The 26,358-nt window shown below is 46.7% G+C and overlaps 1 protein-coding gene across 2 annotated transcripts in view; it reads left to right on the top strand.

Annotated features, from left to right (window-relative positions):
• FBXO16 (F-box protein 16) overlaps nt 1–15,826 on the top strand; it is a 62,818-nt gene extending 46,992 nt beyond the window's left edge. Inside the window, exons 7-8 of one of the 2 annotated variants that reach the window (XM_023216880.1) lie at nt 14,833–14,858; nt 15,495–15,826. In XM_023216880.1, the coding sequence (XP_023072648.1) occupies nt 14,833–14,858; nt 15,495–15,504 (36 nt within the window). In that variant the 3' untranslated portion in view covers nt 15,505–15,826. The remainder of the gene's footprint in view (nt 1–14,832; nt 14,859–15,494) is intronic. The other variant, XM_023216878.2, reaches the window with a different exon arrangement.
• The last annotated feature ends 10,532 nt before the right edge of the window (nt 15,827–26,358 follow it).

The raw sequence follows: 26,358 nt of genomic DNA, 5'->3' as shown, positions 1-26,358 counted from the left end.
AAAAAAAAAAAAAAAAAAAAAAAGAAAGTAAAGAAATAAAAGAATGGCTACTCCACAGAGCAGCTCCGAGGGCTGCTGGTTGCCGATTTTTATGGCTATTTCTCAATTATATGCTAAACAAGGAGTGGATTATCCATGCCTCCCCCTTTTAGACCATATAGGATAATTTTCTGACGTTGCCATGGCATTTGTAAACGGTCATGGTGCTAATGGGAGTGTAGCAGTGAGGATGACCACAGGTCACTCCTGTCGCCATCTTGGTTTTGGTAGGTTTTGGCCGGCTTTTTTATTGCAACGTGTTTTATCATTAAGGTCTTTATGACCTGTATCTTGTGCTGACCTCCTATCTCATCCTGTGACTTAGAATGCCCTAACCGTCTGGGAATGCAGCCCAGTAGGTTTCAGCCTCATTTTACCCAGCCCCTCTTCAAGATGGAGTTGCTGTGGTTCAAAGACCTTTGACAGAAAGTTCCCCCATCATTTAGACAGGTTTATGGAGGAAGTTTTCAGGAGGACCTAGAGAAGTGGGTGAGCAGGACCAACTTAGGGGAGCACCTTCTAAAGGCAAAGATGAAAGTGACATACCCCAAACGCTGACCCTCAAACCTAGGAGGTTACCTGAGACCTGAACACTTGAAGATTCCTCGCTCCTATTATCAGGAAAGAGGCTTTGTTAAATGGAAAGGGCAGGAAGAGAGAAGATAATGGAAGAATAAAAGAGGACACGTGGCCGGGGGGCCAGTGGCTCATACCTGTCATCCCAGCACTTTGGGAGGCTGAGATGGGAGAATAATTGAGGCCAGGAGCTTGAGACCAGCCTGGGCAACACAGCAAGATCCCATCTCTACAATAAAACATTTTTTAATTAGCTGGGCATGGCAGGGGCATGCGCCTGTAGTTCCAGCTACTCTGGAGGCTGAGGTGGGAGGATCACTTGAGCCTGGGAGTTTGAAGCTGTAGTGAGCCATGATCTCACCACTGCACTCCAGCCTGGGTGACAGAGCGAGACCCTATCTTTAAAAAAAAAAAAAAAGTACAGGTAATATTCCTTAGTTCATCTTTCTGGGGATGTGGCTGTCAGATCACTGACACCAGCCTTCCTTTTTGCCTATCATTACTTAAGCCTTCAGATGTGAGTGCTCTCTCCAAAAACAGAACCATACTAGGGGAAACGGTTTCACATCTTCCACATGTTGTGGTGAGCTTGTCATGTTTCCTATTCGATGAGTTTGAGTTTTCAAAGCCCGCCCCCTTGAAAGTGCACCTGATTTGCTCTTCTGCTTTTGATTCTAAAGCGGACCCCAAGTGCTGCCTTAGTCAGAACCACTTAGTCTAACCATTTTTGGGGGTGAATGATTGATGAATTATGGGCTGGGCAAGGTGGCTTACACATGTAATCCCAGAACTTTGGGAGGCTGAAGCAGGAGGATCACCTGAGGTCAGGTGGCTAACCTGGTGAAACCCCGTCTCTACTAAAAATACAAAAATTAGCTGGGTGTGGTGGTGGGCACCTGTAATCTTAGCTACTTGGGAGGCTGGGGCAAGAGAATCACTTGAACCCAGGAGGCAGAGGTTATAGTGACTTGAGATCACACCATTGCGCTCCAGCCAGGGTGACAGAGCAAGACACTGTCTCAAAAAAAAAAAGAAAAAAGATGGGAATGAAGCTTAGACCTGATTGCTAATCCTTTACAGTTTTGAAGGCTCCTTATGAAAATTATGTAAATGTCAAGACACTCCCATTACAATTAGTTATGAGAACAAGATTCCATATAAAACAAAGCAATTAAAAATATAAACTCCAGCCAGACACAGTGGCTCACGCCTGTAATCTCAACACTTTGAGAGGCCGAGGAGGGCGGATCATGAAGTCAGGAGATGGAGACTGGCCTGGTCAACATGGTGAAACCCTGTCTCTACTAAAAATACAAAAATTAGGCATGGTGGTGCATGCCTGTAATCCCAGCTACTTGGGAGGCTGAGGCAGGAGAATCGCTTTAACCCGGAAGGCAGAGGTTGCAGTGAGTTGAGATCACGCCACTACACTCCAGCCTGGGTGACAGAGCAAGACTGTCTCAAAAAAAAAAAAAATATATATATATATATATATACACACACACACACACATATACTGTGGAGTTTATATATATATATATGTGTGTGTATATATATAAATTCCACAGTGTGTGTATATATATGTATATATACATATATATATATATATAAACTCCACAGTAGTCAGATACCATCTTCATTAAACTTCAAGATTTTCAACCTTGTGTAAAGACATACTATATATTTTTTTTTTTTAATTTTTTTTTTTTTTTTTGAGACAGAGTTTCGCTCTTGTTGCCCAGGCTAGAGTGCAATGGCGCAATCTCGGCTCACTGCAACCTCCACCTCCTGGGTTCAAGCGATTCTCCTGCCTCAGCCTCCCGAGTAGCTGGGACTACAGGCACCTGCCACCACGCTCGGCTAATTTTTGTATTTTTAGTAGAGACGGGATTTCGCCATGTTGGCCAGGCTGGTCTCAAACTCCTGACTTCAGGTGATCCACCCACCTTGGCCTCCCAAAGTGCTAGAATTACAGGCATGAGCCACTGCGCCCAGCCCTATATTTTTAATTTTAACAGAAGTTCCATGTAATTCTTAGGGAAGAAAGGAGCTGTCTTCTTGAGGGAGAGACTGCTAAACTCATAGGGAAGGAGGAGGCCGTGAGAGCAAGGATGTCAGCAGACTCTAGGACTTCAGAGACAGGGAAAACCTGCTCGACTAGAGATCAGAGGAAGAATTTGTCGTTTCTGCTCCTGAAAGGGAAGAGGAGGAGGAGGAGAGGCAGTAGGGCGGAAAGAGGTAGGAGGAGGAGAGAAGCCAAGATTAGGTAGGGGAGAGAGGTGGGAACAGTATTAGATACCACCTGTTCCAATTAAACCTGTTTGCCGTTACTGGGATGTAAATACCTGCCTCCATCTCTGCAGTAAATTCTACTCCATTTACACATGGAAGCAAGATCTTAGAAGTCTAGAAAGCTAAGAAAATGAACACTCCTTAGGACAATTCACAGAAAATAAGGAGATGGGCTTTGAGCTTCCGAGGCCCTGGAATTGGGCTAAGAGAACCCTAGCTGACATCTTGTTTCTTTTGTTTGTTTTTTCTTTATCAAGTATAAGTACAAATACCTCTTGTCTAACACTGAACTTTTACTTGGGAGTTAGGTGTCCTCACTTTCTAGGTCCTGGTTCAGCCATGGATTTCAAAAAGCCTGCCGTTTCAGAGCATTCACTTAAATACAAGTAACAAAAGTCTTTAATTGCCTGCTTACTCTAATTGCCTTAGATTAGACCTTATCTTTTCCTGTGCTCTGCTAATTCCAGCCTCTGAAATTACTTTCTTCACCTCTTTCCAGGGATAACTTTACTCTTAGAGTCCTGATTTTTAAAAGTGCTTCTTCACGCTTTCTCACCTTTTTTCCTTCACTCAAAAGAGGAAAAAAAAGAAAAAAAAAAAACAGGAATATACTCTAAAGTGATTCCTGGATCATATTGTGGAATGAACAATAGTTTAAGAATCAGGAGGCCGGGCGCAGTGGCTCAAGCCTGTAATCCTAGTACTTTGGAAGGCTGAGATGGGCGGATCATGAGGTCAGGAGATCGAGACCATCCTGGCTAACACGGTGAAACCCCGTCTCTACTAAAAAAAAAAAAATACAAAAAACTAGCCGGGCGAGGTGGCGGGCGCCTGTAGTCCCAGCTACTCAGGAGGCTGAGGCAGGAGAATGGCATAAACCCGGGAGGCGGAGCTTGCAGTGAGCTGAGATCCGGCCACTGCACTCCAGCCTGGGGGACAGAGCAAGACTCCGTCTCAAAAAAAAAAAAGAATCAGGAAACCCCAGTTCTAGTTTCAACTCTACCACTAACGAGTAGTCACTCAAATTCCCAGAGTCTTTGTTTCCTCATTTATAAAATGAGAGTTTGCTGGGTGCAGTGGCTGGGTAATCCCAGGGACACAGGAGGCTGAGGTGAAGGATGGTTTGAGGTCAGGAGTTTAAGACCAACCTGGGCAACATAGTGAGACCCTGTCGCTACAAAAAAAAAATAAAATAATTAGCCAGGCGTGGTGTCGCATGCCTGTAGTCCCAGCCACTTGGGAGGCTGAGGTAGGAGGATCACTTGAGCCCAGGAGGTTAAGGGGGCAGTGAGCCATGATTGTGCCACTGCATTCCAGCCTGGATGACAGAGCACTTAAATAAATAATAATAATAGTAGTAATAAAATTAAAAAACACTACATTCCTGAATCCTAATTTTAAACCAATACAAACTATTTTCTGTTTCCAATCTTTTTCTTTGAACTTTAGGAAGTATAATGAACCAAAACAGAAGAATTTATAAAACAGTTTGTGTAGAAGGTTCCTTGCAGGCAGTCTTTAATATACTTCTTATCAAATTCTGATGCACTCCTCAGGTATTTGGGGTTTTTTAAATTTAAATTAGTTTTTTTTTTTTGAGACAGGGTCTCACTCTGTCACTCAGGCTGGAGTGCAGTGGCGTGATCACAGCTCACTGCAGCCTCAACAATTCCCAGGGCTCAGGGGATCCTCCCACCTCAGCGTCACAGGTAGCCGGGACCTATGCACCACCAAGTCTGGCTAATTGTGATTTTTTAGGGGGGTATTTTTTGTAGAGACAGGGTCTCACTGTTTTGCCGGGGCTGGTCCCAAATTCCTGGCCTCAAGCGGTCCTCCTGCCTCAGCTTCCCAAAGTTCTGGGATTACAGGAATGAGCCACTCTGCAACGCCAGGTGTTCATTCTATGACAATGTCTGTTTGGTTTGAATGTGCAGAACCAAAAATATCCATGGGAGATATTTTTAATTATTTCATTCAACCAATGAAATTCCTGGGAATTCCATTTGGAAAGAAGAGTAAGAAAGAATATGGGTTTTGCAGTCAGACCTGGGTTCTTGTACTAAACAGTATGACTTCAGATGTTACTTAACCTCTCTAAGCCTCAGTTGCTTTGTCTGTAAAATGGGAATAATGACACCTACCTAAATCCCAGGTCTATATTAAGCATGTAATACATGTTTGTGCTGTCATTCAGTATCATATTATTTTTCTATTTTCTTTCTTTCTTTCTTTCTTTTTTTTTGAGACAGGGTCTCACTCTATTGCCCAGGCTGGAGTGCAGTGGGGCCATCTCAGCTAACTGCAACCTCTGCCTCCTGGGTTCAAACAATTCTCCTGCCTCAGCCTCCCAAGTAGCTTGGATTACAGCCACTTGCCACCACGCCCAGCTGATTTTTGTATTTTTAGTAGAGATGGGGTTTCACCGTATTGGCCAGACTGGTCTCAAACTCCTGACCTCAAATAGTCCATTTGCCTCAGCCTCCCAAAGTGCTGGGATTACAGGCATGAGCCACCACACCCAGCCTACTTTGCTTTCTAAGGACACAGATTAGGATGCAAATAGCCTAGGTTCAATGCCCATCGTACCACTATTTTGGTAGTCTGGTGATTTTGGCCAAGTTGTGTAACCTCTCTGAGCCTTTTTCCTCATCTGTAAAATGGAGTTAGTAATAAGACTAACTAACGTCACTCAATTGGGAGGAGGATGTAAAGCATTTAACATAGTACCTAGCTCAAAGTTAGTAGTGGTAATAGTAGTAGTAACAGCAGTAAAAATCATACTAAGCCATCACCCAAGCCCACAATGAAAGACAAGAGAAATCTGATGGTGAGCTGCGGCTGACAGATAGATGGAGGAGGGACCTGCCAGGCAGCCAGAAAGCGTTGGTGGGAGGCCCTGGTCCATGGAACAAGAGTCTCCTTTTTGCTTTTTCCTTGATGTTTCCCATTTATCTTCTTCTTCCCCCCTTTGTCTTTTCTCTTCCTTACAGTCAGTTTCTTTTCTTTTCTTTTCTTTATTTTTTAGACAGAGTCTCACTCTGTTGCTCAGGCTGGAATGCAGTGGTGCGATCTTGGCTCACTGCAGCCTCCGCCTCCCAGGTTCAAGCAATTCTCATGCCTCAGCCTCCCAAGTAGCTGGGATTCCAGGTGTGTGCCACCATGCCTGGCTAATTTTTGTACTTTTAGTAGAGCCAGGGTTTCTCCATGTTGCCCAGGCTGATCTCGAGCTACTGGTCTCAAGTGATCTGCCTGCTTCAGCCTCCCAAAGTGCTGGGATTACAGATGTGAGCCACCGCACCTGGCCCTTATAGTCCACTGTGTAAGAAACAGTTGCATCAATAGCTATGTGGAATGTAAGCCGTATATTTTCAGCCCCTGCATGGCCTCCATATAGTCTTGTGCCTGTGTGTGTATTCCTCATCATTGTGGTGGTCCTTGTTTTTTCTTTTTCATTTTAGAGACAGAGTCTCACTCTGTTGCCCATTTTGGAGTGGAGCAGTGCAATCAGAGCTCACTGCAGCCTTGACCTCCTGGGCTCAAGCGATCTTCCTGCCTTAGCCTCCCAAGTAGCTAGAAATACAAATGCACATCACCACAGCTGGCTAATTTTTCAATTTTTTGTAGAGACAGGGTCTCACTATGTTGCCCAGGCTGTTCTTGAACTCCTGGCCAAAAGCAATCCTCCCGCCTTGCCTCCCTGAACACTGGGATGACAGGTGTGGGTCCCTGCACCTAGCCAGTGTTTTGTTTCTTACTCCATGTTCCTAGACTGAAGAGTGCATGTGTGTTGGACTCAGTGCCATGAATTATATGCTATGTGCACTCCACTGCCTGAGAACTACAGTCTTGGTTGTTGTTAATTTTTTATACCTAAGAGATGAAAAAGTCTCCTTGGTAAGAATCCTGGGGGCAAAATCAACTGTCAGGTGAGCCCGCTACTTGGAGTCTTTGCATTTCTCCTTTGCCTGGAAGAGAGCTGAGTTTACTTGTTCTGTCTTGTTGCCTCTTGTTTCATCAAGCTATCCATAATAAATTACTGTGATATTTCCAATGGAAATGATTCTACCTGCTCTCTTCACTGAGCATTTAGACCAATGCCAAATGGCTATTTGTTTTTATTTTAACACAAAATATTTGACACAAATTAACTTCTGTTCAGGACCTACCAGAAGAGAACTGTGTTTGTGATTTACATAATATTATTAGTTATATACATATTTGTTATAACATGCTTTAGTCACTCTTACCGTTGGGGTTTAATATATATGTATGTAGGCTGGATGCAGCAGCTCATGCCCATAATCCCAGCACTTCGGGAGGCTGAGGCAGGGGGATCACTTGAGTCCAGGAGTTTGAGACCAGCCTGGGCAATATAATGAGACCCCCTCAGTCTCTACAAAAAATGAAAGTTAGCTAGGTATGGTGGTACACACCTGTGGTCCCAGCTACTGGGGAGGCTCAGGTTGAGGGGATTGGTTGAGCCTGAGAGGTCGAGACTGCAGTGAGTTATGATTGCACCACTGCACTTCAGCCTGGGTGACAGTGAGACCCTCTCTTAAAAAATATATATATATATATATATCTATATCTATATATATATATAACATAAAATAAGATATATGTATGTACCGTGTGTGTGTGTGTGTTTAGTAATATGGTACTTCACCACAAATTACACTGGAAGTCAATTTTGTAAGACACAGATGTTTTGAAATATCAGTTCACAATGATTACTAACAACCAACCACTCAGACCTTATGGCCTATTTCACCTACTTGGAAGCATGAAAGATATAGTCACATACTCTTGGATTTAAATTTCAAAACACTGGCTCAAGTTGCTTAGCCTTCCTCTGCAGCTAAAAATATTACCCCAAGGTTACTTAAAAGATAAACACAGAGCCAGGCCTATGGATTATTTAAAACTGCGTTGGTTATTTCTTTCTAACACCTTGCCTTTATTTCCGCCAGAAGCAAAAGCTGGGAGTGAAAGGGAATGTTTTGCTCATAGGTGTTGGCCAAATCAGGGGCCCTCTGGAAGGTGTCCAGACAGGACTGAGCAGCTTTCTGGGCTCCTGATCAGACAGGAGACAGCAGGGGTCCTTCTCCAGAATTCCTAGATGGAAAGTCCTTGAAGCAACTCCATCCTGAGGATTAAGCATCCTCTCAACCGGATGAAGCTGGGACTGGGACTAGCATCAGCCTCTTAGTCCTTCTTCTTAGAGGAAGGCTCCCCCAGGGAGGACCTCCTTAACCATCTCCTCTGCACTCAGAGCCTTTGTCTCTACCCATGACCTCAGCCCCCAACCTGTGCTTTAGGCAATTTACAGGGGTAAGTTTAAACTGTGCTTGCACTGCTAAAACCAATAACTTCTGATGTTATGTTTTTCAAACACAATAATCCATATTTATATACAATATTACCACATCACTCTGATGGCAGCAGGAGGCAGCCAAATGCCTGGGCAGATAGGGGTGGATCCCTGGTGAAATCCCACCACCAACCCGTAGACAGTTGAAAGCCTGAAAGCCATGCTACGAATCAAATCCACAGACCTACTGAGAATCTATCCTCCCATTTGGCACGCTTTCCCCTGATTGATCCCCACCCTTCACCTATTTTACAGGTACCTACCCTTTCCTGATTGGTTTTCGACACTGTTGTGCCCACCTTTGAACGGTGCCTTTGCTTTAACCTTTTTTGTGTACTCACAAACCAATCAGCATGCACTCCCCATTCTGAGTCCATAAAAAGCCCTGACCCAGCCACGTGGGGAGAGAGAAACCACCCAACTATGGGGGTGGGGAACCTCCTCACCCCTCTGCATCCCCTCTCCGCTAAAAGCTGCTTTGTCCTCAACAAAAATATCTGCCCTCAGGCCAGGCACGGTGGCTCACACCTATAATCCCAGCACTTTGGGAGGCCGAGGCGGACAGATTGCCTGAGGTCAGGAGTTCAAGACCAGCCTGGCCAACATGGTGAAACCCCATCTCTACTAAAAATATCAAAAAAATTAGCTGGATGTGGTGGCAGGTGACTGTAATCCCAGTTACTCCAGAGGCTGAGGCAGGAGAATCATTTGAACCTGGGAGGCAGAGTTTGTGGTGAGCCAGGATCACGCCATTGCACTCCAGCCTGGGCAAAAACAGTGAAACTCCGTCTCAAAAAAAAAAAAAAAAAAACTGCCCTCATCACCCTTTATTGTCAGCGTGACCTCATTCTTCTTGGATGCTGGACAAGAGCTCAGGACCCACCGAGTGTGGGTACCCAAAAAGGCTGCCACACTGGCCCTTTGCCCTCACTAGTGGAGGGCAGCTGCCCCACGCGACAGGGGCAGGGGACAACTGAGCTGCTAATATACTGCCATCCATTGGGCTATGGACAACGGAACTAAAAGAGCTAATCAGCACACTGACGCCCCCTCTGGGGCTTCAGGGTCATGGGCACCCTTGTCCAGGAGCCACCATGTTCCCTTGAGGTAACATGCCTGGCCGGGCCGCAGGCCCTGCACATGGAGCTTGCTCCTGTGTTGGCGCTTAGAGTGGCCGACTGGGTCCCGCACTCACTCACTCGCATGCTCCCTCCCGCAAGGGGCTGAGCACAGCAGGCTGAGTAGACAGGGTGCCCCTGCTGCAAGTCTGGCAAAGGGGCCAAGAAAAATCCTGCATCGACTACTCAACTGGGAATCATAATAAAATGTTGAGATGGAGATTTTTTTAAAGGGAGGAGGTGAATCTTCTACAAAGTGAAGATTGTCACAAAAAGTGAAGATGTGGTCAGATTCTTTACCACATCACAGGCTTGTGGTGAAGAAGAAATGAATTAATAAATGCATGTTAGCACAATGCCTGGCTGTCAGGTATTTGCAGTTATTACTGTCATTGGTATTCCTAGAAGAGGGACTGGCACAAAGCAGGTGCTGTCATTGTTGTTACTATATTTATCTGTTTTCCATATCCACATACTTCTTTACTTAATGTGTTCACTTAACTGATGCTTGGGTTGATCCAATGGTGTTGTTTGCATCAGTGATCATTTGCGGATGTCTGCAAATAACATGAATAGAGAACAAACAAAAACATCAATCAGGGGCCGGGTGCAGTGGCTCACACCTGTAATCCCAGCACTTTGGGAGGCCAAGGTGGGCGGATCACCTGAGGTCAGGAGTTCAAGACCAGCCTGGCCAACATGGTGAAACCCCGTCTTACCAAAAATACAAAAATTAGCTGGGCGTGGTGGCAGGCGCGTGTAATCCCAGCTACTCAGGAGGCTGAGGCAGGAGAATTGCTTGAGCCCAGGAGGCAGTGGTTGCAGTGAGCTGAGATCGTGCCACTGCACTCCAGCCTGGGCACCAGAGTGAGACTACGTCTCAAAAAAGAAAAAAAAGAAATCAATCAAGGAGTGAAAAACACAGGTCTGTAGACAAGCTAGTATACACAGGCTGTTCCTGTTTCTACCTCTTCTTGGGCCTTAGCCTCCTGTGGGACCCTTTTCTTTCTTGGGCCCCTCACCCTCAATAGCCTCTTGGCATTCTCACCCATTTTTCTGTGCCCAGTAAAATGACATCCAGCCTGAAAATAGGAATTTTCTATCCCCATGTAAAGTTCACTTGCAAGGTGGTTTCAGCCATTGCCCTGAGATGAGAAAGAAGAAGGAAGCATCGGTATGTGTATCATTAATGAACAAGGATTTTACAGGCACTGAACTAGCCCTAGGGAGATAATCATAAGATATAGCCCCTGCCCTCAAGAACTTCCAGGCTACAGGGGAGAGCTTCCAGCCCAGGAAGGCAAAAGTCCCAGGAATCTGGGGCGGGCAGTTGTATTAAGTTTCTTGCCTCTCCCCAGTGGAACTGGAAACCTAGCGGGAAATGTCAGGTTGGAGGTACCTCAGGGACCACAAGTATACGAGTTCAGAAGAGGTCTGAATAGATGGGCCTGGAGCCCTGGGGAATAGCAGGGCGACAGAAACACATCCAGCCTTGGAAGATTCAGGCACTGATTAGCCAGGAAGCAGGCCAAGAACAGAACCCTGGCGAATTCCAATGTCAAACACATTGCCTTGCATTTCTCTTCTATTTCCTTCCCTTTAAAGACACAATAACGGCACATCAGGATATTGTGTAAATACCTCTAGAAAAAAAACAGAAAGCTCAACTGATGAGAAAAATATCTTTGAATTACCTGATCCCATCCCTCTTCATAGGGACAGATGGGGGATTGGAAAATTCTTTTGTTGTTGTTGTTGGTGTTTGTTTTGTTTTGTTTTGTTTGACAAAGTCTCACTCTGTTGCCCAGGCTGGAGTGCAGTGGTGCAGTCTCAGCTCACTGCAACCTCCACCTCCCGAGTTCAAGTGATTCTCCCGTCTCAGCCTCCCAAGTAGCTGGGATTGGAGGAGCGCTCCTCCATTCCCAGCTAATTGGATTTTTTTTTTTTTTTTTTTTTTTTTGGCATTTTTAGTACAGATGGGGTTTCACTATGTTTGCCAGGCTGGTCTTGAATGCCTGACCTTAGGTGATCTGCCCACCTTGGCCTCCCAAAGTGCTGGGATTACAGGCGTGAGCCACCATGCCTGGCCGAAATATTCTTACGATGGTGTTCCAGGGCAGCACTAGGAATGCGGATAGATGGCATGGCCATTGGCAACGTCCACCTACCAAAAAGCAGACAGCTGCAGTGGAGGGACCTGCACGTTCATAAAGGATCATTAATGTTGACGTTGTTTGTAGGAAAAGGACATTGAAAATGGCCCAAATAATCTATTGGTATGGTTCATCTGCTCTACAGCCATTGAAAGACTAGGGAAGTTCTTCGTGTATTGATTTGGGTTGTTTGTTGTTGTTGTTGTTTTGTTTTGTTTTGAGATGGAGTCTCACTCTGTTGCCCAGGCTGGTAGTGCAGTGGTGCGATCTCGGCTCATTGCAACCTCCGCCTCCCAGGTTCAAGCGATTCTCCTACCTCAGCCCCCTGAGTAGCTGGGATTACAGGCGCCCACCACCACGCCCAGCTAATTTTTGTATTTTTAGTAGGAATGGGGTTTCATCATTTTGGCCAGGCTGGTCTTGAACTCCTGACTTCAGGTGATCCACCCACCTCGACCTCTCAAAGTGCTGGGATTACAAGTGTGAGCCACTACGCCCGGCCTCGTGTATTGATTTGTAACAGTCATACACGCGCACACACACACTCCATACATAGCCTCTCACATATATAGTGAGTGTGCTACCAATTGTGTTAAAAAGGAGAGTGGGATGGTACATTTGCATTTTATGTCTACGTTTGCTTACATGCATACACAATATCACTGCAAGTAGACAAAACAAAAAACAAAACAGAAAAACAAAAAAACATAACCCTGGTAATTTTAAGAAAGGGAATTAGGAGGCTCGAGGATGAGGTGGGAGCAGATTTTTCGCTGAATGCTTTTGTACCTTTTGAATATTGAACTATGTAGAAAAGTAACCTATTCAAAAAATAAACAAGCTTAATTATTTTCAGAGAGACAAGCAAAAATAATCCCTGAGAAGCCACAGGAAAATGCCCTTTAGGGAAGATTCTCATGGAGAATAGAGGTGTCATGAAATGTGCCTTGCTGTGTCTCGAGGCGCTCAGAAGTTAAACCATGTGAAACTTGGCCTGAGTTATCCTGCTAAGATGCTTCTTGCTGTGAAGTCTATGTGCTGTGAAGACGGACCTTTCTGGGGGAAGAAGGTGGGGGTGGATTCACAGCCAGGGGAAAAGATCAGAAGGAAAGAAAAGGTTTGGGAGACCCCAACATTGGTATAGAAGAAAGTTCTAGTTATCATTTCAACCAGATAGTCAGGTGCCATAGGGCAGGATCCAGAACTGTAAGATTTTTACCCTTTTATAGAACTTCCCGATGTTTTCTCCCTTAAATCTTGTCTTTTCTCTTGTAATCCTGGACATGAAAGTCTCAAAATGAAGAAGGTCTGTGAGCTTGTGTTCCGGGACCAGTTCCGGGACCACAAGGAATGGTGGCCGGAAGGAGACCATCTTCCCTGAGCCCATCTTGGAGGGAAGAGAAATGCCATAGTCTGGATGGGTGGTGACAGCTACCAAGAGAGGAGAGGAGAGGAGAGCAGGGGAAGCCCTGGGACCTGCCATAGTGAAAAGGGAGGGCTGTGAGGAGCCTGCCTGGACCTGTGTACTGCCCGGGGACTCGGGAGAAAGGGGTTCTGCAAATGCAGTGACAGATAAGCATTACTCGGTAATAGGATTAAATTTGAAACTCTTACAGGTGAGATGTGACTAGCCCATTCTTGTATCACAGAGAGCTAGGCTTTTTCTTCATTCAACAGGTATTATTTTATTTTATTTATTTATATTTTTTGAGATGGAGTTTCACTCTTGTTCCCCAGGCTGGAGTACAATGGTGTGGTCTTGCTTACTGTGACCTCCACCTCCCAGGTTCAAAAGATTCTCCTGCTTCAGTCTCCTGAGTAGCTGGGACTACAGGCACCCACCACCATGCCCAGCTAATTTTTTTCATTTTTAGTAGAGACAGGGTTTCACCATGTTGGCCAGTCTGGTCTCAAACTCCTGATCTCAGGTGATCCGCCCGCCTCGGCCTCCCAAAGTGCTGGGATTACAGGTATGAGCTACTGCACCTGGCCATTCAACAGGTATTATTTTATCTTCATTGTTACTAAAAGAGCATAGAGGAACCTTCCTGTTTATTTTCTTACCTCATGCTGATCTTGAAACGACAATGAAAATGCTTCCACTACAGGGATCTTAATCAACACCAAACACTTCAAACGAGGGAAGATATTTTTACTCCCATCTCTTCCCCCTTTTCCTTTTTGATGCTAACAACTTGCTACTTTAACCCCAGTTTTGCCTACTCTTTCCCAGAAAAAATCAACAAACATGTCTGCACCTACTATAGGCAGACACCTGTCGATTCAATGAAGTGTAAGCTTCCAGCTTTGGCTGGGCACAGTGGGCCTGTAATCCCAGCACTTCGGGAGGCCAAAGCGGGAGGATTGCTTGAGTTCAGGAGTTCAGGACCAGCCTAGGCAACATAGGGAGACCCTCATCTCTACAAAAAAAAAAAAAAAAAAAATGTAAAAATTTAGCCAGGCATCATGGTGCACATCTGTGGTCCCAGCTACTCAGGAGGCTGAGATGGGAGGATTGCTTGAGCCCAGGAGGTCAAGGCTGCAGTGAGCTGTGATTGTGCCACTGAACTCCAGCCTGGGAGACCGAGTGAGACCCTGTCTCAAAAATAAAATAAAATACAGATTTCAGTTTTGCTTGCAGGGAGTTTGCAGTCTCACTGGGGGACAAAGAATTACACTTAGAAGTGAGTACTAATGCTTTAGAGCATACGTTCAACATGAAGCCAGAGAAGTCAATAATAAAGGCTTCGGGAATCCACCTGCTGGAAATATCCTGTGGATGGAGACATGCAAGCTTCTTGCAGGAAGGCAGGCCTGGAAAGAGAGGTTAGACTTACGGGAGGACTACAGAGAGCACTTCCGGCAGGTGTGGAGCTTCTTTGTGGAATGAGAGGGAGCCTGTTAGCTGGAGGGGAGGACCAGGGAGATGTCATCGGTGGATGTCGTTGCTGAGTCAATGAAAGTCTGAAGTAGGATTTTCCCAGACTTACAGAAACCCTGTGTATTGCAAACATACCAGCCACAGTGTTAGAGAGATAACAAGGACTCTGATCAGACTCCTGTGACTTGGCAGCTTAGTATGGAGTAACGGGGGGGCATTGTGCTCAGGGGAGGCTACGGTGTCTGTGTTCAGCCCAGTCCTCTTAGGTCTCTCCTTGCACAGTTGGAACCAAGATAAGGGCAAACTTTGAAGAGTGCCTCACTCTCTCTCCCTTCAAGCTCAACTCGGATTATTTCTTTCTTTTCCTCTCTCCATTCTCTTCACTTTCCTGCTCACGGCCAGATGTCGAGGAGAAATCCCTTCCCACTGTGAGTTTTGGTTGTGATGTCAACCTGTGACATTTGCCTTTTTAGAGAGATCATGCGCATGCCTTGATTAATGGAGAGTGTAAATTAAGGGAACAGGCTGGGCACGGTGGCTCACGCTGGTAATCTCAGCACTTTGGGAGGCAGAGGCGAGAGGATCAAAGAATTCAAGACCAGCCTGGACAACATAGGGAGACCTCATCTCTAAAAATATCTATTTTTAAAAATATTTAATGTTAAAATATGGGAATGATGCCAATAGTCTCATCTAGAAATCCCAAGTTTCTAGCTCCAGCTGTGACGCTTTTTGGCTGTGTGAACTTGGACTGTCACTCAAATTCCTCAGTTTCACTTATCTGCAAAATGAAACTTATTAAGACTATCCTCTCTACTGCATGTGATCTTGAGGTTCAGATGAAATAACATGAGAGCACTTTGTACACTAAAGCCCATATTATTTGTAGCTCAGGGTGAAGACTGCATGGGGGCAGAGGGAAGTGAAGTTGGGAAATCTCAATAAATCCCATTCAGCCCTATACTTTTATAAAATTGTTTTATGTCATTAAAAATAAGTTTAACTAGATAGCTCCCTTGGTGTTTTAATAACTCTCGCTTTCATGATTCCTTTTTCCTTTCTAGATGTCCCTAAGTTCCAGCTGTCCCCTAAAAGTTCCAGCTCATCTCGCCTGGCCTCCCCCTGAGTCAGTGGGACTCCCAGCCACTGCCACCACAGCTGAAATTCTCATGCAGCATCTTCAGAGGCACCCTGGGCCCCAAGCATGACTCATCCAGGTTCCAGAGCCAAAGCGGACTGAACAACATAGAAAGACTTTTATTATAGAAATGACAAGATGCTTTGCACGGCGGAGAGCTGAATTTACTTGGCTCCCATTAGAAACTCTTTCAGCTTAAGTACTTACTGTGGTAGTGAGTCCTACAGTATTTCAGTAAAAAGGAATTCGTGGCATAAATGTGGACAGATTTACGGATGTAGAAACATGATGATAGATATCATGAGGTTAGTGATGGGACATATAACGGCACCATTGGTAGTACCAGGTGGGTGAGGCAGGTCCCAGAAGGATACACGCTCATTCCCAAGGCTGCATGAGCAGTTGAATGGAGGGGCTGTTTACCATGGTATCTTAGTTTGCTAGGGCTGCACCAGAGACCAAGAGCCTTCAACAACAGGAATGTATTTCCTTGCAGTTCTAGAAGCTAGACATCCAGGATCTGGCAGGGCTGGTTTCTCCTGAGGCCTCTCTCTGGGCTTGTAGATGCCATCTTCTCCCTGCATCCTCAAGTGGTCATCCCTCTGTATATGTCTGTGTCTAAATTTCTCCTCCTCCTCCTCCTCTTCTTCCTTCTTCCTCTTCCTCCTTCTTCTTTCTTCTCCTTTCTCCTCCTCCTCCTCCTCCTTCTTCCTCTTCCTCTTCTTCTTCTTCCTCTTCCTCTTCCTCTTCCTCTTCTTTTTTTTTCCTTTTAGAGATGGAATTTCACTCTTGTTGCCCAGGCTGGAGTGCAATGGCACCTCAGCTCACTGCAACCTCTGCCTCTCAGGTTCAAGCAATTCTCCCACCTCAGCCTCTGGAGTAGCTGGGATTACAGGCACCCATCACCATGCCCAGCTAATTTTTTGTATTTTTAGTAGAGATGGGGTTTCGCCATGTTGGCCAGGCTGGTCTCAAACTCCTGACCTCAGGTGATCCACCCACCGCAGCCTCCCATAGTGCTGGGATTACAGGCATGAGCCATGGTGCCTGGCCTTAATTTCTTCTTAAAAGGACGCCAGTCCTGTTGGGTTACCACCCACCCTAACTGCCTCATTTAACCCTAACCACTTCTTTAAACACTCTATCTCCAAATACAGTCACATTCTGGGGTCCCGGGGGTTAAGATTTCAGCATAGAATTTGTGGGAGACATAGTGTAGCCCATAACATATGCTGTGGGCAGAGTTAAGAGAATGAAGAAGGAGCCGGGTGCAGTGGCTCACGCCTGTAATCCTAGCACTCTAGGAGGTTGAGGTGGGCGTATCACTTGAGCCCATGAGTTCAAGACCAGCCTGGGCAACATGGTGAAACCCCATCTCTACCAAAAAAAAAAAAAAAAAAAAGAAGAAGAAGAAAGAAAAGAAAAAAGTAGCTGGACATGGTGGTACATGCCTGTAGTCCCAGCTACTTGGGAGGCTGAGGCACGATGAGAATCACTTGAGCCCGGAAGGCAGAGGTTGCAGTGAGCCAAGAAGGCACCACTGCACTCCAGCCTGGGCGACAAAGTGAGACTCTGTCTCAAAATAAATAAATAAAAAGAGCATGAAGAAGTGCTGGTGAAGTGCCCAGGAACTGGCAACAGCAGAACACTTTATCATCCCTTAGGCTGGAGAGGCAAAGGAGAGAGAGAAGGTAGAGTTCCTGGGATCAGTGAAGAGCTGTAACCACGGAAGAGGGGCCGTCCACCAGGACGTGTGGTGTGGCCGAGCAACACAGCCACATCAAAACTGAGGCCTGGGAGTTGGGTGTGGTGGCTCACACCTGTAATCCCAGCATTTTGGGAGCCCAAGGTGGGAGCACTAGAGCCTAGGAGTTTGAGACTAGCCTGGGCAACATTGTGAGACTCCATCTCTAGAAAACAAAACCAAACAACAACAAAGAAACCCCAAGACCTAGCAGGGAGGGAAGACGGAGAAGACCCCACCTCTCCCTTCCCAGCCTTCCTCACTTTCAATAGCACCTCCCTTTGATTAAACCCATCTGGGTTTGGACGTCCTGGGCCCAAGCCATCCTCCCACCTCAGCCCCCTGAGTAGCTGGGACCACAGGCACATGCCACCTGGCTAATTGTTCTTTGGTTTTTTGTAGAGTCAAGGTCTCCCTACGTTGCTCAGGCTGATCTTGAACTCCTGGCTCAAACTATCCTCCCATCTTGGCCTCATAAATTGTTGGGATTACAGGTGTGAGCCCCTGCACCCAGCCAACATTTGTTTTTCTATCATTCTGCTTTAACTAGATAAGAATCCTAGAGTCTGGGTGCGGTGGCTCACACTTGTAATCCCAGCACTTTGGGAGGCTGAGGCGGGTGGATCACTTGAGGCCAGGAATTTGAGACCAGCCTGGCCAACATGGGGAAACCCCATCTCTACTAAAAATAGAAAAATTAGCCGGGTGTGGTGGCAGGCACCTGTAGTCCCAGCTACTTGTGAGGCTGAGGCAGGTGAATCGCTTGAACCCAGAAGGTGGAGGTTGCAGTGAGCCAAGATTGTGCCACTGCACTCCAACGTGGGTGACAGAGTAAGACTCTGTCTCAAAACAAAACAAAAACACTCACACACACGTTTGCCAAGCTTGTAATGTTGAACACTTGTGTCCTTGCGCTACATACTGTAAATATATACTTTGGCATGGTTTAAGATAGTGGCCTGGCAGTTCCCTGGGTACATACTTGCTTCCCGCTCTATCTGTGTTGTTGGAAAAGACGTGAAATCACTCTTTTTCGTGCCTGCACAATTGGAGAATGTTAACTTTCTTGGTGGTTGCTTTTCTTTTTCCTTTTCTTTACTTTCATTCTCCTTCCCCCTGCCACCCTCACCCCCATCACACACACACCCCCACACACACACCCCGGCCTCCTCCTTCTCCTCCTCCTTTTTTCATTTTTTTCAGCTGGGCTCTCCTACTTGTGTTGCTCAGTTGCTCAGGCTGGTCTCAAACTCCTGGCCTTGAAACTTCTCCCGTCACATCCACTGTCTGGTTGTTGAAAGGGGCATCTCTTGTAAAATGAAAAAGATGAAAAAATAAAGAGAAACACATTAAAAAAAAAAAAAAAGATAGGGGCCTGGGCCGGGCGTGGTGGCTCACGCCTGTAATCTCAGCACTTTGGGAGGCCGAGGCGGGTGGATCACAAGGTCAGGAGATGGAGACCATCCTGGCTAACACAGTGAAACCCCGTGTCTACTAAAAACACAAAAAATTAGGTGGGCGTGCTGGCTGGCTGGCACCTGTAGGAGAGGCTGAGGCAGGAGAATGGCGTGAACCCGGGAGGTGGAGCTTGCGGTGAGCCGAGATCACACCACTGCACTCCAGCCTGGGCGGGCGACAAGGCGAGACTCAGTCTCAAAAAAAAAAAAAAAAAAAAAAAGATAGTGGCCTGGGAGGAAGGCCCCGGACACAGTGGTACTGATGCCCAAATGATAGGTGGGTTCAGTTGATTTGTTTGTCCTATCCAGGGTGAAGCGAATGTGTCTCCCTGAGTTGAGACCTTGTGTTCCTCCCATGTGTCCCAAAAGAAGACAGCTGTCAGGAAGGGCTTCCTCCTGGGTTGCCCCCAGAAGCCAGGGACAGACAGATAAGCTGGGATGGCCTGTAGCTCCGTGCGTCTGACCTCCTTTGTCCCAGTGTATTCTTTGATTATATCATGAGCCTGTCACATTGCAGGCAGATGTTTGAATGGGCCAGACCAGAGTCTGTTCACAGCCCCTTTCAGAATAAGCCATGATCCCCTGGGGCAAGGACATATCAGGAGAAAGAAGGGCGCCTCCAGTGCCAGAGGCTGCATGTTGTGTCTTTTATGTGAGAGATGATCTCTCTCTGTGGCCCAGGCTGAGTGCAGTGGCGCCATCACAGCTTACGGCAGCCTCGACCTCCCAGGCTCCAAGCAGTGCTCCCACCTCAGCCTCCTGAGTAGCTGGGATTACAGGCGTGTGCCACCACACCCAGCTAATTTGTTAATTTTTTGTAGAGATGGGGTTTCCCTATGTTGCCCAGGCTGGTCTTGAACTCCTGGGCCCAAGCAATCTTTCCACCTTGGCCCCGCAAAGTGCTGGGATTCCAGGCATGAGCCCCCGCGCCCGGCCTGCACGTTGTCTTGAGGAGTATTTGGGTTATCTATTTCTGTGTAATAAACCAACCTAAATGCTCTTGCTTGCAAGTCTGTCATTTTCCTCATGAATCTGCGGTTTGGGCTCTGTGGGGAGGTCTTGTCTCTGACCCACACAGCATCCTCCACGTCCTCTCAGCCGAGGGCTGCAGGATCCATGTCCGAGGGGATACAGGGACATGGCTGGAAAGTGGGTGTGTGCCACCCACTGAGAGCTCAGCCGGGACTGAAGGCGGGGCCTCTTTACCTTTCCATGTGGCCTGGGGTTCTCATGGCAGGGGGGCTGGGTTCTAAGGATGAGGGTCCCAAGAGAGAGCCAGATTGACCGGAATCACCTTTGAGGTCCCAGCCTTGGAAGTCTCCTAGTCTCTTCCACCATCTCCAGTTGGCCAGAGGGGCTTGTCCAATTTCAAGCAGAGAGGACACAGACTTGGGAGAGCTGCAAGGTTCTAGAAGAACATGTGAGATGAGAAATAATCTCTTAGACTCTGTGCCCCAGGATGGTTCCCTGGGCAACCCTTGCCATACATTGGACACAGACATGTGAGGTAGGCACATCTTCCATTGTGGTGGGAACCAGGTAATGGTTGGTAAACTGTGTTGATATTCATTCATTCAGCAAAACCTTTTTTTTTTTTTTTTTTTTTGAGACGAAGTCTCGCTCTTGTCCCCAGGCTGGAGTGTGATGGCATGATCTCGGCTCACTGCAACCTCCACCTCCCAGGTTCAAGCGATTCTCCTGCCTCGGCCCCTCCGAGTAGCTGGGATTACAGGCACCTGCCACCATGCTCGGCTAATATTTTGTATTTTTAGTAGAGATGGGGTTTCACCATGTTGGCCAGGCTGGTCTCAAACTCCTGACCTCAGGTGATCCACCCACCTCGGCCTCCCAAAGTGCCGGGATTACAGGCGTGAGCCACTGCGCCTGGCCACATTCAGCTAAACTTTATGAATGCCCTCTTTGCACCAGACTTCATGCAAGTCTCTGGGAATATAGGTGTGAGAAAGAAACTGTTCCTGCCTTCAACGAGGTGATCATAGCTGCGAAGGAGACAGAGCGGCCAGGCTGTGAAAGCTCACAGAAGAAGGAGTAAGCCACTCCACGGCGCATTGCAGAAGTGATGTCCAAGCAGAAACTCCAGATGGGTCAGGCACAGTGACTCACAGCTGTCATCCCAGCACTTTGGGAGGCCGAGGCAGGTGGATCACTTGAGGTCAGCAGTTCAAGATCAGCCTGGCCAACATGGTGAAACCCCGACTCTACTAAAAAAGTACGAAATTTTGCCAGGCGTGGTGGCACGTGCCTGCAGTCCCAGATACTCAGGAGGCTGAGGCACTAGAATTGCTCAAATCCAAGAGGCAGAGGTTACAGTGAGCCGAGATTGCACCACTGCACTCCAGCCTGGGTGACAGAGAAAGACTCTGTCGAAGGAAGGAAGGGAGGGAGGAAAGGAGGGAGGGAGGGAGAAACCTGGGATGGGATGAAGAGTATTTCATAGTAACTAGAAGGTTTGAGTGTACAAGGAGGAGCATTCCACAGAGAGGAAGGAGAGGAATAAAGTAAGCCAAATAAAGTAAAGAGACTCCAGGCCAAACCTGGGTGACCAAGCATCCCGGTTTGCCAGGGCTGTCCTGGCGTTAGCACCACAAGATCCACATCCAGAAAACTTCTTGTCACTGTGAGTGGTCCTTGTAAAATGTCCAGTGCAGCTGGAGCCTAGAGGAGTGGGGCTGAGTTGCAGCAGGGTTGGAAAAGAGAGATAGCTGAAAAAATAGCCAGGAGCCCAAACGGGAAGCCAGGCTGTGCTAAGGAGTTAAGACTTTTATCTCCAACATAGCTGAGCAATCAGGCAGGATTTTAAAGAGGAGAGTGACTTGCTAGGACTTGCATTTGAAAGAGCTCTGGCTTCTGGATAATGCAGGAGAGGGGCAACACTGAAGACCAGCTTGGGGCCATCACAGTTTTCCAGGGAAGAGATGCTGCCGACTTGAACTGAAAGTAGTGGAGGAGGGTGGAGAGAATATAAGGAGGTTGTAGAATGTCTTCAGGAGAAATAGCAGAACTTAGAATTTTCTTGGCTGGGTGTGGTGACTCAGGCCTGTAATCCCAGCACTTTGGGAGGCTGAGGCGGGCATATCATGAAGTCAGGAGATTGAGACCATCCTGGCCAAGATGGTGAAACCCCATCTCTACTAAAAATACAAAAATTAGCTGGGTGTGGTGGCACACACTTATAATCCCAACTACTTGGGAGGCTGAGGCAGAAGAATTGGTTGAACCAGGGAGGCTGAGGTTGCTGTGAGCCGAGATCACGCCACAGTCCTCCAGCCTGGCAACAGAGAAACACGTCATCAAAAAACAAAACAAAACAAAACAAAAAACAGAGAGAGAGACAGAAGGATGCAGACCAAGGGATGGGAGCGTCACCTCCTCAGGACTCTAAGAGGATGGCAGAAGGCTGCTTTCAGAAACAGAGATTTCAAGAGTTTCTTAATCCCTTTGTAACTTGTCCCTACCCTGATTATATTTGCAAAATCCTAAAACCGGAGGACCTTTGTGTGCATGACGGACAGCGGAAGCTATGGAGGCAGTGCCTCTGCCATCAGCCAATTTAGGAAAGGGAGAGTTCGGGGGATGGAACTCAAGAGACAGACAACTGTGGGAAGGGCACTACTGAGAAGACAGGGAACCCGTGAGTTCTGGGGTCCTCGCTCCAAACGACTAGGGAACCCGACAACTAGACCTATGTGGTTGGCCCTCCCAGGTCCAGACAAGCGGAAGCTGGCACCATTAAAAAACCCCAGTGCTGGCTGGGTGAGATGGCTAACACCTGTAATCTCAGCACTTTGGGAGGCCGAGGTGGGTGGATCACTTGAGGTCAGGAGCTCAAGACCAGCCTGGCCAACATGGTGAAACTCCGTTTCTACTAAAAATACAAAAATTAGCTGGGCGTGGTGGTGGGGGGCGCCTGTAATCCTAGCTACTCGGGAAGTTGAGGCAGGAGAATCACTGGAACCCAGGAGGCACAGGTTGCTTTGAGCTGAGATTGCATCACTGCACTCCAGCCTGGGCCACAGAGTGAGACTCTGTCTCCAAAAACAAAAAAACTAAACAAACAAACAAAAAACCCAAAAACCACCAAAAAAAACCCCAGTGCCATCTCAAGTTCCTCTTTAACCAGCCAGGTTTACATTCTGATGTGAATCTCGACTTCTCTCCCCTTCGAAGTCTTGATCTTCCTGTATTCACGTTATATATACTCTGTCCATTTTGCTCAATCTGTCTTCTATCTTATTCTGCATGTATCTTATTCCCCCACTAGGTTGGGAATTCTTCAAAGGATTCCAGTTCCATTCATGCCATATTTCCACATTTTCTTTCACGCAGTAGACACATGATTGGCGTTTGACAGTAGCACTGTCATTGGAATGTCTTTGGAAGATCCAAAATGTGCATTTCTCAGCAGGCTTCTGTAGTCACTGACACCAGCAGAGAAGGAACACAAGAGGGCACTCCTTCCCCTCTTATCTTAGATCAGGGCCCATCACTACTACCCATTTTGTGTCTCAAATTTTCAAACAGGACTGACGTTCATGAAAACACATATTTCGTCACTACTAGGCAGGGGCTCTGGGAAATTTTGAATATACATGCTGACACCCTTAGAGAATCACTCACTATTTCACTCAAGTCTTTGATTCTATTAGAATCATTCAAGCAAATAATCACATTGTCAGATTTTGAACAACTAAAAGTCTAAAGAAACATAACCACTTTAAAAAGTAACCAACTGACCAGGTGCGCTGGCTCACGCCTATAATTCCAGTACTTTGGAAGGCCAAGGCGGGCGGATCACGAAGTTATGACATCAAGACCAGCCTGGTCAACATGGTGAAACTCGTCTCTACTAAAATACAAAAATTAGCTGGGCGTAGTGGCGGCACCCCAGTAGTCCCAGCTACGCAGGAGGCTGAGGCAGGAGAATCAGTTGAACCCGGGAGGCATGCCACTGCACTCCAGCCTAGCAACAGAGCAAGACTCCATTTCAAAAAAAAAAAAAGTAACCAACCACGTCACACCCATTAGGATGGCTGTTATCAACAACAAACAAACACAACAGAAAAACTGTCAAGGAGGTGGAAAAATTAGAACCTTTGTGCATTGCTGGTGGGAATGTAAAATTGTGCAGCTGCAATTGAAAAAAAAAAAATAGTATGGGCTGAGAGCGGTGGCTCACTCCTGTAATCCCAGCACTTTGGGAGGCCAAGGCAGGCAGATCATTTGAGGTCAGGAGTTCAAGACCAGCCTGACTAACATGGTGAAACACCGTCTCTACTACAAATATAGAAAATCAGGGGAGCGTGGTGGTGTGTACCTATAATCCCAGCTACTCATGAGGCTGAGGCAGGAGAATTGCTTGAACCTGGGCGGCGGAGGTTGCAGTGAGCTGAGATCATGCCACTTGCACTCCAGCTTGGGTGACAGAGCGAGATTCTGTCTCAAAAAACAAGCAAAACACAATATGACGCTCCTCAAGAAACTAAACAGAATGTCCATGTGATCCAGTCATCACACATCTGGGGAAATACACAAAAGGACTGAAAGCAGGGGCTCAAACAGATACTTGTGCACCCATGTTCACAGCAGCATTCTTCACAGTAGCCCAGAGGTGGAAGCAGCCCAAGGGACCACTGAGAGATGAATGGAGAAGCAAAATGTGGTCCATCCATACCATGGAATATTATTCAGCCTTAAAAAGGAAGGAAATTCTGACCCATGCTGCAACATGGATGAATCTTGAGGACATTACACTGAGTGAAATAAGCCAGATACAAAAAGGAAGGTGAATCTTTTTTTTTTTTTTTTTGAGACAGAGTCTGTCTCTGTTGCCCAGGCTGGAGTGCAGTGGCATGATCTCGGCTCACTGCAGCCTCTGCCTCCCAGGTTCAAGCGATTCTCCTGCCTCAGCCTCCCAAGTAGCTGAGACTACAGGCACCCTCCACCACATCCAGCTAATTTTTGTATTTTTAGTAGAGATGGGGCTTCACCCTGTTGGCCAGGCTGGTCTTGAACTCCTGACCTCAAGTGATCTGCCTGCCTCGGTCTCCCAAAGTGCTGGGATGACAGATGTGAGCCACCACACCCGGCTACAGGAGGTGAATCTTGACCTAAGCCTGGAAGCAAGAAGGGTGACGCTTGGATAGACACAGAGGAGGAGGTAACAGTAGTAGCAAGAAGACAAAGGGAGGAAAAAGTTTGCTACCAGAGCCTTTGTGGGTTCCTGCATACAGAAGTGATATGACAAAAGAAATATTTTTAGAAGATTCGTGGGATATAGGATAGATCTGAGGGGGGGAAACTGTAGGTAGATAAATGCCTTTAGATGCTGCAGCAATAATTTGGAGACTAGATTAAGGACAGTGGTATTGATGAAAATAAACGGATGGATTAGGCTGGACAAGGTGGCTCATGTCTGTAATCCCAGCACTTTGGGAGGCCGAAGCAAGCGACTGCTTGAGGTAAAGAGTTCGACACCAGTCTGGCCTACATGGCAATACCCATCCCTACAAAAAATACAAAGAGAAAAAGAAAAAAAAATTAGCCGAGGATGGTGGCACACGCCTGTAATCCCAGCTACTCGGGAGGCTAAGGCATGAGAATTGCTTGAGCCTGGGAGGTGGAGGTTGCAGTTGGCCAATATCATGACACTGCTCTCCAGCCTGGGTGACAGAGTGAGACTCCATCTCAAAAATGAAATGGATGGATTAAAATGATGGACCTTGGTGAAAAAAACAAAACAAAACAAAACAGGGTGGGGGTTGGAGGGTGAGTCAAGGAAGTAGAGTCCAAATTGATTACCAAGGGTCGATAAAGGCTCTAGCCCAGACTCCTGGAAGGCTGGTGCCGAAACTCTCCATACAGCGTCTACATTCCAATTGCTGCATGTTGTTAAACAAAGTAAATATAATCCGACAGGTTTTTCCAAATATCCTATGAGTGACTTGAAGACTTTCATAAAATATTAAAGTTTTAGTCTTTGATCCTTTTGTTTCTTTTCTGAGTCACTCCCTTCTTTAAAGAAGGATACATTTATCTCCTCTTTCCCTACAGCCTTGCAATGGGGTGATTCTTCTGTGCCCATGAGAAAACCAAGCTGTTGAAGTAAAGATGTTCTGCTGTGGACAAATCTTTATGATTTATTTGTCGCTTGTTCATTCATTTTGTCATCTACAAGGCTAGTAGAGGAAATGCACTGGCATTAATGGGGCACATATTAGAAATGTAGAAACTTGGTCCCCACCCCAAGCCTAATGAGTCAAAATCCCCATGATTTCTTTTTCTTTTTTTTTTTTGAGACAGACTCTTGCTTGGAGTGCAGTGGCGTGATCTCGGCTCACTGCAACCTCTGCCTCCCAGGTTCAAGCGATTCTCCTGCCTCAGTCTCCCAAGTGACTGAGATTACAGGTGCACACCACCCACCCGGCTAAGTTTTGTATTTTTAGTAGAGATGGGGGTTTCACCATGTTTGTCAGGCTGGTCTCGAACTCCTGACCTTGTGATCCACCAGCCTCGGCCTCCCAAAGTGCTGGGATTACAGGTGTGAGCCACTGCATCCGGCCTATTTCTTT

Source organism: Piliocolobus tephrosceles, chromosome 7 (genome assembly GCF_002776525.5).
Source record: "Piliocolobus tephrosceles isolate RC106 chromosome 7, ASM277652v3, whole genome shotgun sequence".
Lineage (NCBI taxonomy): Eukaryota > Metazoa > Chordata > Mammalia > Primates > Cercopithecidae > Piliocolobus > Piliocolobus tephrosceles.
This window is presented reverse-complemented; position numbering and strand designations above follow the sequence as displayed.